Source organism: Opisthorchis viverrini (genome assembly GCF_000715545.1).
Source record: "Opisthorchis viverrini unplaced genomic scaffold opera_v5_1, whole genome shotgun sequence".
NCBI classification, from domain to species: domain Eukaryota; kingdom Metazoa; phylum Platyhelminthes; class Trematoda; order Opisthorchiida; family Opisthorchiidae; genus Opisthorchis; species Opisthorchis viverrini.
Window position 1 is genome coordinate 6268132 of NW_008751657.1, and position 19725 is coordinate 6287856.

General features: G+C 46.0%; 1 protein-coding gene across 1 annotated transcript in view; it reads right to left on the reverse strand.

Annotated features, from left to right (window-relative positions):
- T265_00100 (hypothetical protein) overlaps positions 1-9401 on the reverse strand; it is a gene marked incomplete at both ends in the record, with an annotated part of 28001 nt that extends 18600 nt beyond the window's left edge. Inside the window, 2 exons of the mRNA XM_009163757.1 lie at positions 626-1070; positions 9179-9401. Coding sequence (XP_009162021.1) covers positions 626-1070; positions 9179-9401 — 668 coding nt within the window. The remainder of the gene's footprint in view (positions 1-625; positions 1071-9178) is intronic.
- Between the last annotated feature and the right edge of the window lie 10324 nt (positions 9402-19725).

Sequence of the window (19725 nt, forward strand, 5' to 3'; positions counted from 1 at the left end):
AGTCAAGTACTGAACTAGGACTCATTAATTCTAACCGGTACCAACTTTCGTCCGACCGATTAAGAAACGGAGTTTCGTTCCCGCCCATGAGGGCTCGTTAGTGATGTGGCCGTTTTGTGGGTGAGTGATGTCAAGTTTCGCGTGCTGTAGAGCTACACATTAACGGCCAACAAGCTTACGAATATCTTTCGTACGTCAACATAATTTTCACTGAATAGGCTACAGTGGTGTCCGACAAAATGGAACAAACTGTATGCAGCATTGGAAGGAAGTCGAATATGACAATCAGTTTACGAGACAAAACATATGCGACAAACATATGACAAAACCTATCGGGGAAGAAAAATCGATCGTAATAAAGAGCGAGTCGTCACTTGGGAGTGTTTTAAAGAGGACTTATCGTTAGTGGAGATAACGAAGAAGCATGAACAGAGACAAGTGAAAATCGACAAAGAACGGAGGAAATCTTAGGTCGAATAGCTGGTTTATCGACAATTGCCCAAACGATTAATTACCAGACTAACTGCTTATAAAATATCTGATACAATTCAGTGCTGTTCCCTTATGATAGTGATTAGAAACGTTGGGTTGAAATTTGTGAACCGAAGAATGATTAGATACACACCTGCATGGCACACTAGAAACGGACTGGTTCTCAGCAGTTCCGAAGAAAGGCTTTTGAGCTGACCTAGAGGAAGACCGATGTCGCCATAATATGGTGAAACTGCGTCGGAACCAAAGAGATCCAAAACGCCATCCGTGTTTAGGTTCAAAGTACGGTGAAGACAAGTCTGTCGCATCCTTTTCTTTAGTGGGTTGCTTTCTGCTGGAACGAACTGAGCTGGTGTCACGTTTTTCTTGCGTCTCTGAATCAAGTTTGTTGTTCGTTGTGCTTCTTGAACGCCAGTCGCGCACGGATGGTATCTGACCGGACTGCTTTTCTTGCATTGCCGCTCTAGCTGCAGCGACCACCACACTAGCATTGGCATAGGCCGGTAGGGAAAAAGCCTCACTCAGAGAAGATCCCACTGAAGTAATGTCTTCATTGGATAGAAAATCCTTCTTTGTTTCTGTTATAAGGAAAAACAAATTTTCCAATCTGTTGAGAGCTTTCACCACTGTCATCATTATCTTCATCTACAAACACTATCGCTGTTTCATATCACGGAAGAACATCAAACGGTAGATAATAAAGATAAAAAAGTAAGCAGGCTTGGAACTCAAGTTGAATAAACCATGAAAATCATTTTCAAAGATTAATCTCTCTGGAACGTTTTTTACACGAGAGGAATTCGAAGCAACTGCGCAAACTTCGGGGGCAGTTGGGTTGAGCTGGTGTAACTCGATTTTTGTGGCGTTTCCGTTTATAACGAGCGTTAGGTATTAAATTTTTGCGCCAGAATTGCTTTCTGGAAGGAAAAAATCATAAAAAAGTAGTGCAGCGGATTTCAGACGCGACTAGACGAAAGCCTGTTTGCAAGAAATTTTTCAAACGAATTCATTCATTATAGCGAAACATATGCGGAACAGACCATGCCTGATAGTGTCTCTAACCATTAATGTGTCTCATCTCGGGGTCGCATCCAGAAAGACGACAATGACCAGCGTCGCTGAATTTGCTGGTAATGGCTCCAATACTATGTTGCCATGCAAAAATCACGTTTTGACAGAAAATTGTGAGAGGAAATGCGGAGTTTGGGTGTTGCTGGTGCAGTGCGGCTTCCAGGATCAGGTACTCGTGACCCCACCTGCGCTCGTCTGTAGGTATTGCAAGAAATAGTGGCTGATCAATGTCAGTGGCATTCGTGTTGTCAGTTTCATTCCAGACTGTTTGACTGAGCACCTCAGAATGCTTACGACAACTCAGCACCTGGCCCCCTCCTCACCCATTCGTTTCTCTTCTTTTCATTCTAAGGCTTTAAACGTCGATAAACTATGCAATTGTACGGCAACGAAGCATCCGTATCAACACTGATGTCACTGTCTCTGATGGTGATTACGATCATCCATGTTTTCTCAAACCAGTACAGTGTTGGTTTGTTGTAGAGATTAGTTGAGCTAATTCAGATCGATCCTGTTGAGCCACGGTAGTCCTTCGAAGCTGGTGGATTGCCGTGTTCCTCGAGACTTGCATGAAGGGAAGCGGACTGTGAGGCGCACTCGCACTATGGCGTAATCGGGGTCAAGTTGAGTGCCCTTAAAGTAACACAACCTTGAACCGGGATTATCCACTGGTGGCTGATGGCCATATGATTCAACTGGGTCCCCGGCTGATTCGTACTTGGTGGTCACCCAGTGCGTACCAGTTGGAAACAGTTGATAATCAGTACATAACTGGATGATTCTAACCTTGGTAGCCGTGCAATGAGCAGCTATTCCAAATTGACCGCCAAGATGTGATTCCAAGGAACCCAGACAACTGACGGCGTCATTCATATCGCCCACAAGGACCACAACATCAGTGGTTCTTGGTTGACGAATTAGCCCGGATAACTCTTGATAGAAAGTGCCCTCCTCAAGGTAAGAGGTGCAGTCCGTTGGAGTGTATGCCGATACTACGAACATGTTGAGTGGCGTTGAGATTGATTGAGCTAGATGACCAAAGGGTGCAATGATGACTGTTTGCTGAAATTCAATCCTGCAAGGTACATTCAGCTCCTGGTTTACGTGCAGCCATCCACATATATTCCATTAGTAATCGCTTCTGAATCACGGGACATAAAGTGTAATATGAAAGAGTTGATTGCATCCTTGATGTTCGAAGATGCATAGCCATCCTTGGGTTTCGTATGTATTTCAGAGACACGGCACGCATCAACATTAAGGGAGCCACCAACATCATCATTGACAGAATGACTTGTGTTCAACACTGATGCTTCGCTGCTGTGCAGTCATGATTTATTTAAAGATCTTGCTGTGAAGGAAAGAATAAAAATGGACGGGGAAAAGACTCAGTGCTAAGTTATCACCATTATCCCAAGGGGTCTACAATTCCACACACATTCCGGCAATCTGGATGGATACTGACAATCAGAACGCCACTGACATCGATTAGCGGACATTTCTTGCAGCGTCTCCAACCACGCGCAGTGGGGATCACGCGGTCTCCATCCTGGAAGGTGAGTCGCACCGACAGCACCCAAACGTTTCGTAATCTCTTCTACACCCCTCTGCCAGACCAAGGGCTAGCCACCACTCTGATTTCGCCACTATGAATCGGGCACAGAAAACGGCACTCTCTTCAGCACACGATCGTTCGGCATGCGCAACATATGACCTAACCAAAGCAGCTCCTGGCGCTGGACACATTCTTCAATGGAAGTCCCCGCTGCACAACCGAAACTTCGCCTTCTAATTACTTCGTTACGGATTCGCCGACACCAACCCACAGGAAACAGTTCCGAGACAACGGTTTTCAAACACCTAAAGAATTCTCAGTCCCGCGGATTGAACAGGCCAAGTCTCACAGTCATACAACACAACAGCCCGTGCTGTAGTTCGGTATACACGCCACTTGAGATTCAGGGATACACCATTCTGACACCACAGGTGTTTCAAATTAGGAAACGTGGATTTAAGAAGTATATGGTCTCGGTAAGGATTGCTTATTTGCCAGTTTCACACAATGTACGGACGTTGAAAACTCTTACGTAAAAGGGGGTTCGCGGGTTTAGCACAGTGATATTTTGCTTATTGTTAATGGACGGTGTGGTGCATAAGGCCCACCAGAAAGATAACTTCCAATCAGATGCCCCTGTAACTTTTGCTTGTGTAGTGGGAAGGGACTGGGGAGGGATATCGGTGGACAAGGAGTATGCGAGCAAATGATACTTCCCGGTTGTCCAGGTCAGGGAAGGAAGTTGGGTTGAGATACCTCACTTTAAGTCTTGTCTCAAGAGCCTGAGGACAAAGAGTTTTGTACGAAGACCTTATCCTTAGCCAGAAGTTTGACCCGCTTGGCGATAGGGGGTTGACCTGGCGCGAAGAGAGGGAGTAAGGCCTGATAGGTTGAATCCTAATGCGACTACACATGGAAGGTGCCTTCTGAGAAGCATTGGACTCTGGTTTTAAAAGTATTTTGACCGTAATTAATAATGCACCGGCGGTCATGGTCAACCGCTGGGCGGTTGCAGTGTACGATTTTTAAGATGGACATTTCCAACCCACTGTTTCTGGGGGGAAGGCAGCACTGTTGCTTCCAGTACGGCAGTGAAGCATCAGTGCCAACACTGATGTTGCTGTCTTTGATGATGATGACTGTCGTTTCCATGAATACGGACATGCTGGTCACCTGGAAGAAACACCTTACTGCCCTCATTACCCTATCGTAGAGGACAGTACGACTCTACCCTCAGACCGCCTTGCAATACGATTAATCGTAGAATGGAGTCTCGCTGCTCTTAATCTGACTGCTCCTTATTGGATTACTTGACATATTTGCAATCTGAGGAACGAAGTTTCAGCTAGCGTAGCCCGCGTGATTGTTGCAGCACTCAAACCTGACTACCTTGTCAAGGTGGCAGCTTTAGGTAGGTTCTATCTGCTAATTTCTTTCGCTGAGGACAAACAAAACATGTAGAAAAATCATTGGCATTCGGCACCTGGCACTGTAAGGAGTGGAGGAAGTATGTATTGATGTAGGACCACCATTAGCTGCTTGACATAGTGAGGGTTACTAAACATGCATTTGTCTCGTCCCAGGGCCCCATCTGGGAGACTTTAGTTACCAATACAAATGGGCTGACCGACAAGTAATTTTACATTTCTCCACCGAGTCGTAGATTGACCAGGTTGGCCCACACGGTTGACACACGGTTGGCCAACTGGGCACCGGGGTGAATGATCATCTGGCATACGAAGCACATGGCATAACCAGCGTAACCCATGGAGTGTGGTCGGTTGGTCTATCGAAGGAGGGCTATTGTCCCAGAAGAACTTCTGGTGTATCTGACCACACGTTCCCATCAATATAACGCAATGCTTCGGAGGCACCCACGACACCTACGTAGCTGCTGAAATGAACGAACTTATCTACCACATCGACCAGTTCATTTGTATGCGAGGCTTCGGTTTAATTGTATCCCGTCCCGTATGGACACTTTATACTCGGCACTGAAGTGGACGTCCAACAGTGCTGTAGAATTATTTGGATTGGTCTTTAGTTCTAAAGGGCCTTATCCAAGGATGATTTCTCAGTGCACTTCGTTTGTGAACGAATGACACGTGAGGTGCTAAGGATAGGCAAAGACTTAAGCAGCACATCACTTATGAAGAGGGAGAAGGATAGGAACCAGAGGGTAACTTCGTCTGGCAACATTGGATGTGAACTCGGGAGAAATTTTGCTGTAGTGTGGTAAGCATCCACGGGAGGAAGTGCATAGAGCCTTTGTGATACGAGAATTTAGAAAATATATCTTTCACTGCTAGACACTGAGAGGCGAAAGCGCCTTTCAGATGACCACTACTAGTCGTCGGATGGAGTGGTGCAGTTCCAGCACCTGTCATAAAGTGGAGATATGCTTGATGTGACATCGACCAAGGCATAACTCAGGTTGGTTTTCGCGGATGATTCTCCCGATGACGGACGACACCTGCGAGTACTTCGGAAGCCGCAACCAGTAGACTAATGGACCGCTTTGTCCACGATGTGTTTGAAACGCTTGTGAATACGGAAGTCACTGTTGAAGAGATCCACTCTGTCCGTACTCTTTCTTCTTTCCTATTTTGGGGAAAGTTAGTCAGACGGACCACAAGAGGTTGATCGCCTTTCAAGAGTGCGGGGTAGAAATCGATCGGACTGCATGCCTTGTGCCACTATGGAATTCCATGCTTGGCTTCCGTTGTTGATGAAAAGCCTATGTAGATGTATTATGCAGGTTCATGTCGTTCTTCCAGAGGCTGAGTTGATGGAGTTTTTCAAAGTGCTCAACCTACCGTTCAAAACGACATTCTCGTGAACGAATCGAGGTCCCATCCGTTTCGCCGATAGTTTGGCCAGCATCCACCCTCCGCCCTTTCGGAGTGAATGCAATAGGTTGGAGCAAATTCTCTCCATTACCCAGGCGATCGAAATCCAACATTTAATCCTTACGTTATCCATTATTAGGCGTCCACCATCATGGTCAATGAGAGGTGCCGAATGTGATATGATCGTGTTGAATTGGGTGTGGAAGCGATGTTGGAAAGACGGTTTGAATAACTGTGGGTACCGCTTTTCTCGCCTTTTACAAACAGTCACGATAATTCGAGCTACGGTGACGCTTTGCATACGGTGAACTGAATGGTCTCGCATCAGCTGGTGTGTACCAAAGGGGCAAGCAAACCGGTACACGTGCCTCCACAATGTCGTGGTTAGACTCAATTTGCACATTCCAAGATGGACGATAGTTTTTATGGAAGATGTTTACCGGTAGCCGATTGCCACATGGTTGAGATGAGTCCAGGGCTGATTTGCATTTCGTGGACTCCAGGTAACATGGCGTAAGTGCTTGTGTCGAAAGTTCATACTGGTCAGAAAAAACGCTCAGTACACTGCTGAAGAAACTGTTCACCATAATCTCTGCGGTGAGCATCAATTCAACCCAACCCTCAATGTGTCTCTTCCGGAATTACTTGGTCGATCCAAGTATGCACATCACCTGCCACAATTACAATATCTGTACTTGCTGCTGACCGAAGTGGCCGTGACAGATCTCGACTGAAGCTTTCAACCTTCAACTCAGACCTATCCTCTATAGAAGCGTAAGTCAATGTAATAGACACCGTTTATCGAACTGAGACGCACTGACCATAACTGAACAGCGTAAAGACCATTACTTAGTGGGATTCCGTCAATCAAGGTGCATCCAAACCTGGGGCTTAGCAAAACTCCCACGCCGTAGGATGCCGCAGACCATTGCACCGGGGTCACCAAACAAGGTGCATGACCAAAATGAGATCTTGTGTCTATGTTTCGGATACGCAGCATACATCAGTCGGAGGAAACAGGGTTTGAGTAACAGATTTCTGTTAAATAATCAAACTCAGAGTGCGGATGTTGACAGCCTTAGTGTGCACAGATCCCACTGGCTTAATAGGGGTTTATTTGAACTTACTTTACTAGGCTTAGATACAGAACAACCGTTAGGTGACTGACAGCTAAATGAATCAGACAGACATGGTTGATGGAAGGGTCGACGAGTGAACAGCTATAAGGGCGAATGATACACCCCTATTATCTAGAAAGAAGGGAGGTCTGGCTGAGATACAAGCATAATCCACAAGACAGAGGTAGAGTTTGGTTCTGGGGTCTTCTTCTAGCCTCCGACTTAAAAGTCCGAACCACGAATCAGTGGATTTTAGGGGTATCTTGATAGACCCTGTGAAGCCGATGGTTTATTAGTCCAACCATGTTGTAGGAGGACTGGCATAGCCAGAGGACGCAGAAGATAAGGTATAGATGTTTCAGGACCTGTAGAAACTTTGGCTCCACACACAGTACTTCATGTTCGAATTTCTAGACTGCATTCACAAAAATACAATAGAAACGTTGGAAGTAAGTCGAGCCACTGACAGGAGATGCGGCGAATAGGAGAAAACTGGGATTATCACTTCTTGTATTCGCTCAGGAGCTAGATGTCTCTTGTGGTGTGCCAACTCACGTCACGAGTCTCGTTTGACATGGATAGCGGTTACGTGTGGGGTTGTTGCGGACAATTGCATAGTGCATAGATATCACAACTCTGACTGGCAATCGAATGCCCAGGTCATCATCATCATCGTCAGCTGTAAGAACCGCGTACTCGTCGTACACTGGTTGTAGCTGCCACAGTTTCGTTCACCGAGGATTGGGGGGGAGGTAGGTAGCTGCGCACTGCACGCGCGAGCTGGTAAATTGGTGCATAAATCCAGCACTGTCAGTGGGCTGTCAAGCGGGGTAGTGGTGGTGGAAAAGGAGCTATGCATTGAAGGCAATAGCTTTGATGCATGAGCGCCATTGAGGGCGCGACTGGGCCAGACCTTCCCAGGCAGGGGACTAAAGTACCGACAGACCGAGGTTACCGCAAGTTTACGTTGTATGTTCGAGTCAATTCTGCATCCTGGTGGTCACGCAGACTGGCAAAATTTGTGTACCTCAAAGCACAACACTTAAGTGGACAAATGAACGTTTTTTTACTGTTTATTTCCTGCAACACAATCGGACATGGCCTAGTCACGCCCTCAATGGCGCTCATGTATCCAAGCAATTGTCCTCAGTGCATAGCTCCCTTCCCAATCATCCACTCAACAGTCCACAGTGCTGTATTTACGCACTAGTTTATCAGCTCCCGCCTCCAATGCACAGCTACCTACCCCACCTACCATAATCATCGGTAAACGAAAGTGGCAGCTACAACCACTGCACAAGTACGCAGTTACTATAGCTGACAATGATGAGGATGCAACACAGTTAACCGTCAATAGCTGCTCGCTTCAAGTGAGCACACGGTTTTAATTTCTTTCTACGGCGGACCACCGATCGGTCGTGTTGGCCGGCTACGGTGGCTTCTGTCGCGGTTGACCAAACTTGTTCAGCCATATTAAGACAGCGTACTTTTTCTGAATGTATTAATGAAACGAAAGTGCTACAACCACTGCACAAGTACGCAGTTACTACAGCTGACAATGATGAGGATGCAACACAGTTAACCGTCAATAGCTGCTCGCTTCAAGTGAGCACACGGTTTTAATTTCTTTCTACGGCGGACCACCGATCGGTCGTGTTGGCCGGCTACGGTGGCTTCTGTCGCGGTTGACCAAACTTGTTCAGCCATATTAAGACAGCGTACTTTTTCTGAATGTATTAATGCGGGTTCCCCTTAATCGGATCTTTTTAAGTTGATCAGATCGGTCTACTACTGTATGGAAGTACGCGGAAACACATTTAAGATGTATACAAGGGTTGCATCGTATTATGTGATACAATGTGCACTGTACAGTGCAATAGTTGCTATTTAAGCACGTGGCTATGAAAATCCGGGCTTGTGACATGTTTTAACACACTGCCGACGTTCCCTATCGCACAAAATTACCCAGGATGGAACTGGCGCGAAAGATCTATCTATCTGAATCTTCCAAATTATTCCGCCACACCAGATACAACACTGCTGAAGTGCCTAATTAAAAAGCGCAAGGGAGTCTGTCTGCTCACTAAACTTACGTTTAGAATCGCATTTTGGATCTTCGAAATAGCATGAAGAAAGTGATTGTTCAAACTTTTTATTTAATTTCTCTGTAATGCTCTGCAAAAAGTGCCGACCACATCCAGGTTGGTAATCTTCTCGGAAGTCATTGAGATGTGTTTTGAAGAGTTGAAGGGCTTCAATGGAAAGCCGAGTACCTGTTGTATCACAAAAATCACTCCAACTGTCACCGGAGGCCATAAGTCATGGCGATAACCCTGTCGGCAAGGGACTACACTGAACTCTCTTATGTGATTGGTTTTGAATTTACCACTAGATAGGCTGAGAGCAGTAAGCCGGGTGACCATTGTGGAAATCGTAAACGTAAGCGTGGGATATACACAATTTTGCGAACAGGATTCCGACAAAATGAAGGGCTTATTAGCATGCAACCTTGAGGTGCTTATGTCCTTTGTAACAGTCGTCTTCTCACTGCTGAGCGGCGCAAGTAACCTACAATATGCTCCACTATTTTGGTTTTTATGGACACTGGTACTTCTTGGTTTGTTAACAAATACATCTCTGAATTTTGTCAGTCCGTTAATTTATCGATAACGTAAATCAAATGGGCTAGGGGGGTCTTATCCTTACGGCAGTTTAAAGGTAGAAGTGCTGTTGCCGCAGTGATAATTTAGGCTTTGTTGTGGAGTATTTGATTACCCTAAGTACCGCTCTTGGGTTATTTAGCGCTTTAGTATTATTTATCCGCAAAAGCATTCAAGAGACCACCGAGATGCGGTGATTCTTGCAGGTAACTTCACCTACATTGCTTATTTTTTTCCGTCTGAACGGATCAACTATGGACCAATCAAATTGCTAGTTTGGTCTGTTGTCGCTTCCCAAGCAGTTGCATGTGGTCAACAAATGTGTTCATACTATGCGCCTTAAAATGTTGAAATAAGTTGATGCAATTGAATTTTTCTGGCCTTAGCTGAGGTCCGTTAGTTTAAGCTCTTTCAGAAACTCAGGATGCAATGGCAGATCCATCTGTTTGTAGGCGGCTTCACTGGCCTCTATGAGGTGTCAGCCATGCCGGGCTCTGACAACAGCGCAAGACAGGATTTGGCCGAAAATTTTGCACTTGTAATCTATGTTTGTCCTCGTGTGCCGTAACACTTGGGTTATTCACGAGAAATGCACACCTTGTTGGTTGCATCTGTGGATGCATTCGAAACGTTAGGCAGCTTTAGGCATATGACCTGATCCTGCCGTTTGACAAGAAAATGCGATAAATAATCATCCATCACTGACTTAGTCTTGACGGAAGTTTGCTAGAGACTGGGTTGAGAGAAGAACCCGGTTTTTCAGAAACGAACGTGGCAAAAACAAATGCATGGGTGCGAAAATCGTTATATGGATGACTGATTTCCAACACGGGACTGAGATTTTCTAATCGGCACCATGATGCCGGTCCACTGATCCAGAATGTGTGAAGTGACGTGTGTGAAGTGACTGCCTGGGCTTCCCTTGTTGAAGGAATCAGTTGCCGCGAGTTTTCAATATATCTACGCCCTATATGAAAGGCGAATGCGGGAAATCGGGGTAGCACTACCTTTCAGTCTCTTGGAGTTGAACAAACAACACCAACCAGAAAAGCTACAAATGTCTGCAGTCCAAAAGATGGGTTTCAAGACATTCCTAGCATGTCATATAAGACCACCTTTGATTTTGACATCATGAACGTACTGGGAATACTTCAAAAATCCAGTGTGAACCACCTGGTTGACATCCGCCAGCATCCAGTCAACTTGTGCTCCACAAAGCTACTTGAAGTCCGCGGGTTTCAGTCAAGGGAGGGATAATTTGGTCACCTGCACGAGAGTGTATTTGTTGCTTGCCGTTTTTACCCCATGGAGTAAAGCGAATATGACAGAAAACGATTAGATATCCGGGTCCTTTCCCGTATTCGACCTAGAAGCTTCCAAGTATCATCATTCTCAGACTCTCCACAGAACAATGTATGTACGTACTTTTCGACGTTTAACTTGGGCTCCAGTCTCACACCAGAATTTGGCTGAGTCAACATCCAGATGGAGTCTGCTACACTCGAAGTTCCGAGGCTCGAGATTGCAAACAATTAGGAGGTTTCGGTATATCGAAGCGGCATGCGTTTCATAAAACGAAGACCCTGAATGACTTCCGATTTCGCCCGCGACCAATGCGAGTGAGATTCAGGGCTTCACCACAGATTCTTACGTAAAGGTTTCCTCAGATGACGAGTCAAATAATCCTAATCGGTAATTGTGGAAAATGAAGAGTCGATGAATTCGTTCTCAGGTGAGGAGGATTCAATGCGCCGACGGCTCGAGGCACACCCAAAATATCTGGGAAACCGTGGTTCGAAGGAGGAAAACTTTAACATAAAGTTTTAACATTTAGTGGCAATTTTTTGGGCGTATGAGATCTTCCCAACGGCCGCAGTTTTGTTGATTGTTGTTTAAACCTACTCGATCCCCACGATATTCAACGCCCGCGATATTCGTATTTTAATGGCTGCTATGACTGAGCACGTGAACGCGGCGGATGATTTTGCGGAGAATTTGGCTCGTCAAAGTTTTTTCTCATTCAATGCATTTCAAGAGTACCAGGCAAAACATTTCGTTGTTTTCGACTGCATGAATGCCAAAAAGAGCAGTAATTCGCCACTTTTGTATGAAAAAGCCTTCCAACGTTGCAGCAGACTTCCCTGCAGACGAAGCCGCGGAATTCGTTGCACTTAGTAAGTTCATGGTTGATTGTGTGTACGCGGTAGCACACGTCGTACTGATTGTCCGGCAAGGCTCCACGTTCGCCGGTATCATGACTGCTTGAGGGTTACTTCCTACTACCCGGAGCACAACCATCCACGCAGCAAGTTTATTTTTGACAGGCTCCCCATCAACCGGCAACTGACAAATGATGAATTGAAGGAGTGTTGTACCCTTTTGAAATATAGTGCTCCGTCATCGGAGATTCGGCAGCCCGTCGTCGACCACTTTGGAAAGTTACTCGCTAACAAGGATGTGCGTAACTATCGCGTCAAATGTCGACCCACATTGTTAAGTAGGTCGTTGGTACCTTTTGGTCGGCTTTTTAGATGACATGTCATCCATCATAGCCAAGTTTCGAGAGTGCGTCGCGTGCTAATGGTGGAATCGGTGGGTGGCAGATATAGTAACCTGTGCTTTTCCCGAACGCAGCAGATGGCACTCTTTAGACGTTTCCCGGACGTTCTAAACGTTGATGCTACACACAGTACTGACCGTCTTGAGTAAATAAATTCAGAGCCCCTGGCGTTCGCTCTTGAGGTACAAGCTTTATACATTCCTTGTGGCGAATGGCATGGGTGTCAGTCGACCCGTAATATATGCCCTTGTCGAAAGCGAGCATTTTGCGACATTGCGCAAGCTGTTCAGGTTGTTCAAGGATATGATGGGTAAACACAATGAAGTCAAACCGTTCGTCATGGACAGGATGACTTCGCAGATGCGGGCTGCCAAAGCTGTATTTGGCTGCGATATAATGATGTGCTATTTCCACGCACAGCAAGCTATCCGGAAGCACGCACGTTTCATTGCTTTGGTGTAACTTTTGCAGTCAATTTCGAACCGCAGTCGGCACATATTCCACCGCATGGCTCGCTCTGACAATGCAGGTGAGTAAGTGACTGCACCAAACATTAATCGCGTAGATTTCGCCACGATTTGCAAATCCTGAGGAGAACAGATCCCAGTTTTGTCTCTTATTTGACTACCCACGGGCTCCACATCACTCGAAAGTGGGCCATTCATGCACAAAATGGTACATTTTGGGAATGTGACCAACAACCGCCTGGAGAACGCCAACGGGCTTTTGAAGAGGCGCGTGCATCACTCAGATAGCCTGGAGCATGCCGTACAGAAGGTCGCTCATCACAGCGAAGAGCTGATGCGCGAATAAGAAATACACACCACTTATTATTGTGATCGCCGAAAAATTTGGGAGGGAGACATCTACGTTCAACGTGCTGTTTCCCGGATGACAACGTACGCCGCTAATCAGGTTCTCAGGCACATTGGAATATGCATGCCAAATCTGATGTACAACCAGACAGATCGCTTCAAGGTTGGAAGCCCGTTGTTAGTAACAGTCAGTTTGTGGTACAAACCCCCAAATGTTCTCAGACAGTCAACACCTCGGTCGGAACCCGCACGTGTCCATAGCCAGGTGATGTTGCGTCAAAATTCAGTTAGTGCACAGGACAGTCAGCCTCTGGTGCTGGATGGCAAACGCAACCAACCACGGTGGCGGTCGACGTCAAACGACGCTGTTCCCTGTGGTCTCTGTGGCCAGCCAACTGACCATGCTGATTGGTGATGTCAACGTGATCGACTTCCATATCACCGTTATTGCTGCGGCAACGAGCCCTGCCCGCTGTGTGGAGAAAATCTTCAGATGCGTCCGCCAAAAGAGTGCACATGTATCAATTAAACTATTCCCGTTAGTTGACGGTTAGTCTACCTACCGGTTGGGAGTGCGCTATCAAATTGGTTGGTGATTACAGTTCGACAGGCGATGACCACCGTTGGCCGTTGGGTTATTCTATTATGTGTTGCCGGGGCATTATTGTTAGCTACGAGCATGTGTACGGGCCTGGCAGTTACTATAGGCAGCCACCGTAGGTTACGTCGACTGCAGTTGTGATGTTTACTGAAGGTAGCAAACGTAAACGGCATCGACTAAGTATGAGTATGACGATAAATAACTAAGTTAGGTGACTTTTAGTAGAGTTGTGAGTATAAAAGGCTGTCAGATTATGCTATCATCCAAAGTTGAGTCCTTGATTTTACCGGTAGGCATATATATTGGATTGATGTTTACTGTAGCCAGCGAAGATAAGCGGCATCGCGTATAGTTAAGGGTATGAAAGACCGTCAGTTTTATACTCAGCGTTGCACATAAACACAGGTCTTGCAATTGGGATAAGCAGCCAACGTAGGCGATATCAACTGCAGTTACGAGTATGACGGGCAGTCGTTGGTCGTTAAGATGTCACGCATAGTTGGAACCTGGTTTCTATCGGCCCAACAGGTACGACCAATAGCCAAGTTGGATGACTCCGAGTACAGTTGTGAGTATGACAGGCTGTCAGATGTGGCTATCACGCATAGCTGAGGCATTATTTTCACCGGTCGGCATATATAGTGCACTGATGTTTACCGTAGCTAGCGAAGACAAGCGGCATCGCGTATAGTTAAGGGTATAAAAGAACGCCATTGACCATCCGACTATGTTGCTGTGCATAGGTGCAGTCTCATTATCAACACTGCACATAAACGCGGGCCTAGCAATTACAACAGGTATTCGAGATGAGTGAAAGCTAGGAGAGATACGAGTACAATTGGCCGTCGTTGCTCATTGGATTGGGCTGCCGCGCATATGTGGGGAACTGTAATCAGCGTCGTACGGAGACACGGATCCAGCAGCTACAATAGGTGGTCGAGGTGAGTGACAACCGCTACCGTTATCGTGGTGACCGCTTTATGGTGGTCATCAACGTCATAGTTATAATAGGAAAGACGCCCACAGCCATCTCGTAACACTGTATTACCTACAAGCTAGTTATGCTTATCTAGGAAATGGGATCATCCACAGATGTCCCTCGCACTGCCACTGCAAGTTTGTGCTGTTATCTAACTTTATTGCACTTATTGGAATATGAGATCCATGAGGAAAATGTGTTGTGAGCAGGTTCGTCGAACAAAAATATCCCATTTGTTAAATCTGAGGTGTCTAAAGCAAACAAACGCCTATGATGGCTCGTATAGGGTGGCATTTACATTAAATACTCTTAAGATATTATTTTATTCTTCAGGGACACGGAGGAACGCCAAAATACGCTAAAGTGCGATTTCGTGTTTTATGTCGCGTAAGCCGGCAAAAAATGCAAGTCGGCGATGGTCAATGACCTTGACATTTCGCTCAATTAAACAAAACGCTACGTGTAACACATCACGGGAAGGTGCAAATTAATTAGACTAACTCCCCATTAAAATAGCAACTTCGAAACCTCTATAGTTTCGGCGAACTCAATTTGGGTGGGTCAGTAGCCTGCGGCATTCAATGTCAGCAGACATTTATCTCTGGTAAAAACTTACTGATTTACCACTGCCACCGATCGGAAGTGACTCACCTGTTTACTAGCCGGCTATGATATATTTCGGAGGCTCATTAGATCACCAACGAATCCAGAAAAGCATCTTGAGCCTCTTGCTTCGCAGTTACTCCTGAACTGGACCCTTTGTAGCTCTCAGAACACCGTCATTGTCACTGTGTCGACTGCCAACGGCTGCGCCGGGATCCTTCATTTAACATATTTGCATAGGACCCTAAGGACATAAACAATGACCCGCGTCCAAGCTAAGAAGTAGAGTTTCATAAGGGCCTGCATATTACGGAGGCCTCTACCTGCCATGGCGGCCGATATTATGAGGAAGTTTCGTCATTATGATAACATTGTGATTCTGGGAAGCTGAACACCAGTCGTTTGCCGGCTACGTTTGTCGCAATGAGTCATTTGAATAAACCAAGTTTGTGTGGTGGCGAATCATCAGTTTCGAAATCTGATGTCATGCTGTCGGTGATAACGATGATAATGACGAAAACTCGCACACCGAGTACCGCAAGAATCTTAGAGGCCCTGTAGGTAAGGGTTACGTTGAGGAACTAAGTTCCTTTTTGAATTTGACACGTTGGTTTTTCCAGCACCAACCCAGCACCAGTTCGTGAAAGTAAGAATTATTTTACATCCCAATGCAATCTCTAAGCGAAATTCAACGAAAAGTGTTCTCCCAAGCCCTTGGTATATAAACTAAGCTCAAGTGCTATTTCACGCTGAGTTCTTGAACGGATATTATCAATTTCAACTGATGCTCAGCATACGTTTTTGCAGGTTTCTGTCCAAAAATTGGATGTTGGCCTCAGATTCCACACTAAATATTTGAATTCAATACCTGTTCTCTTGGCGCAACATCACAATTCTACTTTAACCGCGCCCCGGTGTATTCAGTACTAGGCAGAGGACGTAGGTTCGCAAGAAAATATGGCAAACCTCGTTAGAAATAACTTCAATGCCGTCAATTTCACAGTACCAATGAACACGAATTTCGATGCTAAGCTTTAGATAGAGAAGTTGGCTGGTATCGTAGGTACTACCGGGTAGGTGTCGTAGTTCGTGGAATTTCCGATCTGCGCAACTGATGCCGATGAAAGCACTAAGTTCAAAGACCTTCACGTGAGACGAACACCAGTTTAAAATGCGTTAAGGCAGTTTGGGGATACAGAAACAGTCTGTTTCACAATAAAAACAACACTGCAAGATATGCGATGTGCTATAAAGGAGCTGTTGGGCTATCTTAGGTGTGAGCGACAAGATCGATAAGTTGAGCAACGAGCACCAAAGAATGGATCCGAATTCAAGACGAAAGTGATCCCGGCGAAAATGTGCAGTACTGTATGACAAAATATCAATGAAGCAATTAATGCACAACAAACCTTGAGAGTTATCCACCCACAGTTAGACCCACGACAAACACGGAGACGAGTGTCAAGCGTGGGAAACCAGTTCGAAAAGTGCCAAAAATGTGAATTTAAACAAGTGACAATACGGTTCATTTGAGGAACCAAGATCATGCTCATAGTATGTGCAAAGCAATGTTTAGTGGATGGGATAGAGAGGGGGTGATGCGATAATAATAAAATGTCAATGAATAGCAGGTAGGATTGGGCGGGATATTTGAATTTATGCAGTTGATTTTAGGGAGATTGGGTGGGAGAAATTTTCAAGTGTTTTGTGAGTTACACCGGCCACCAAATTTCTCCAAGCGATGCGTTGCAATGTGATACGGGGATACATTCAAGTAGGGCTCTAGGCTATGACGGGTCTAGTGGAAGAGAGAACGCTGACCTCTACGGGGATTCTCGGCATCAGACGTTTTCCACGCCTTAACCAAAGTTCCCAATAAGTCTACACTCTACTCAGCACCCTCAAGCAGGCATAAGCGTCTGATGTCACGGAGTATTGTTCCAGTTCCTTTTTTCACGGAAGCCGTTCGCACGATTCCATCTGAGCTAACCTCACATGAAGTGACAATGCCTAACGACCACTTTTCCCTTTGTACCTCATCACTAACCACTAGCACTACATCACCTTCTTTCTGGTTACGAACCTTCAGTAACCACTTCTGTCTGACCTGTAATGTGGGTAGGTATAACTTCATCCACCTTTTACAGAATACATCAGCTAGATAGTTCACGTGTTTCCAGTTTCCAGTGAACTTTACAGAATGCCTGCAGTGGGAGGGTATCCCCGTATTCTCCTCTAATTGTAATAACATGTTCGGTGACAAGGCTAACCTATCCCTGACATCCGACCTGGGCGCCACTATCGGTCGATTGATTAGTATCCTCTCCACCTCCCACACGAAGGTGAGAAGAGTCTCATCAGGGATGACCTGTTCTGAGGCGATAGCAGTAAGGACACGTCTCGCAGAACGTATCATTCTTTCCCACACACCTCCACGGTGGCTTGTCGAAGGCGGTTGAAAGTGCCATTGAATTTCTTGTTTCAACAAACGATCGTTGATCTGCTGTTGATCACACGATTTCAAGTTTTCGCGCAGTTCGCCGATAGCTCCGACAAAGTTCGAACCGTTATCATAAAATATTTCCTCAGGTTTTCCACGACGGGCAATGAAGCGCATCAGTGACATGAACGAATCAGTGGACATGGAATGTACTAGTTCAATGTATACGCCTCTAGTTTGGAGGGGTGTAAAGAGACAACCGTACATTTCCTCCATAGATCCGCCACGCTTGGTCAGCATGGGACCGAAATACTCAATACCGACATAAGAGAAACAACACCATCCTCTCTCGACCCTCGCTAAGGGTAACGGAGCCATGAGTTGTTGCTCAGCAGTGGCCAGACGGCGGCGACATGCTAAACAATTCCCTATTACTCGTTTCACAGTAGTATGGCCATGTATAGGCCAGAATACTTGTCTTATGCTGGCGAGAACTTCCAATGTACCACGGTGGCCTTGAATTTTGTGATAGTGTATGACGATCTTCTCGGTCACTGTATGCTGACTGGGTAGAATAGGTGGATGCTTCAATGCGGGGTAGTCGCAATAGCTGAGCCGAACACCAGCACATAGTACGTCGTTCAGTAGGATTGGCGAAAGTTTGGATAATGATGATTTTGCGTGCACCCCGTCAGACTTCCTAATCTGAGCTATTTACGCCGCGCAGAACTCTGACTGCCCGATACGCAATATTGAATACTTCGCTATTCTGAGTTCTTGAACTGTAAGCTATCCAGTCGATACTGTCGTAGGTGATGACTTCAACCTTTCCTCAATATACTTTAAAAACCTCAACCACCAAGCCACAGCCTTCGTAAGCTTAAACCAATCGGAGTAGCGCTTGAACAACACGCCGATCTCAGCCCTTGAGCATATAGCATTAACACATTTAGATGCACGCTTATATTCTATGCCTTCGGGAACCCCTGATTCAGCTGGCAGGAATACTGGTAGATCATTACCGGCGTACAGACAATCTGGCCCATCAAGCCACCGACCCAGGGAAGCCTTATCCCGAATACCCCGAGATGCCATATCTGCGGGATTATCCGAAGATTTAACGTGCCTCTACTGCTCTGGACTGGAATACTAATGTGTGGTTGCCAAGCGATTCACAACAAACGTCCGGAATCTGGAAGACCGATCGGTACTGCAGTGCAAAACAATCTGGGAATTTGTCCAAAAATAACTTCCGAACGATATGTCCTTCAGAATGAATGAATGAAACCGAATATCTTTACCGCAAGCACGGCTGCTGTTAGCTCCAGCCGAGGGATCGATACTGTCTTGAGAGGGGACACTCTCGACTTACCGAAAAGCAATCGATAACATGGTCGATTAAGCCCCGCACAGAACCGAACGTAAGCAGCAACCCCATATCCGGTCTCTGAGGCGTCGCTGAACGGGTGCAGCTCTGCTTCACCTCAATAGCTAACGTCCACAGGGAACATACACCTAGATTGTCTGATTTTACCGAGCGAGGTGATAAAGTCAACCCAATCTGTCCATTCTTTTGCACATGACTGGTCGATAGGAGTGCCCAATCCAAGGCCGGTTCGGCACAGCCTTTGTAGTAATTGCTTAGGTGGTAAGCAAAGCGGTGCCATAATACCAAGTGGGTCAAAAAAGGAACACACAGATGACAATATGCCGCGTCTCGTGTGCGGTCTTCTCGGTATATCACACTGGAAACAGAATTCGTCTCGTAAAGCATCCTATTGTATAACAAGGGTTGGGTGCATGAGCGGGTTGCAACCAACAACGTTACCGGTGACTCAGCACGCTCGGCACTGAACAAGTGCTCTATGGCCTCGGGTGCGTTAGTTGCCCATTTTCTGAGATGGAAGCCTGCCTTGAGAAGCATTTCAGTCAGCTGAGTGCTTATCATTCTGGCGGCATCAATGGATGGGACGGACAACAAA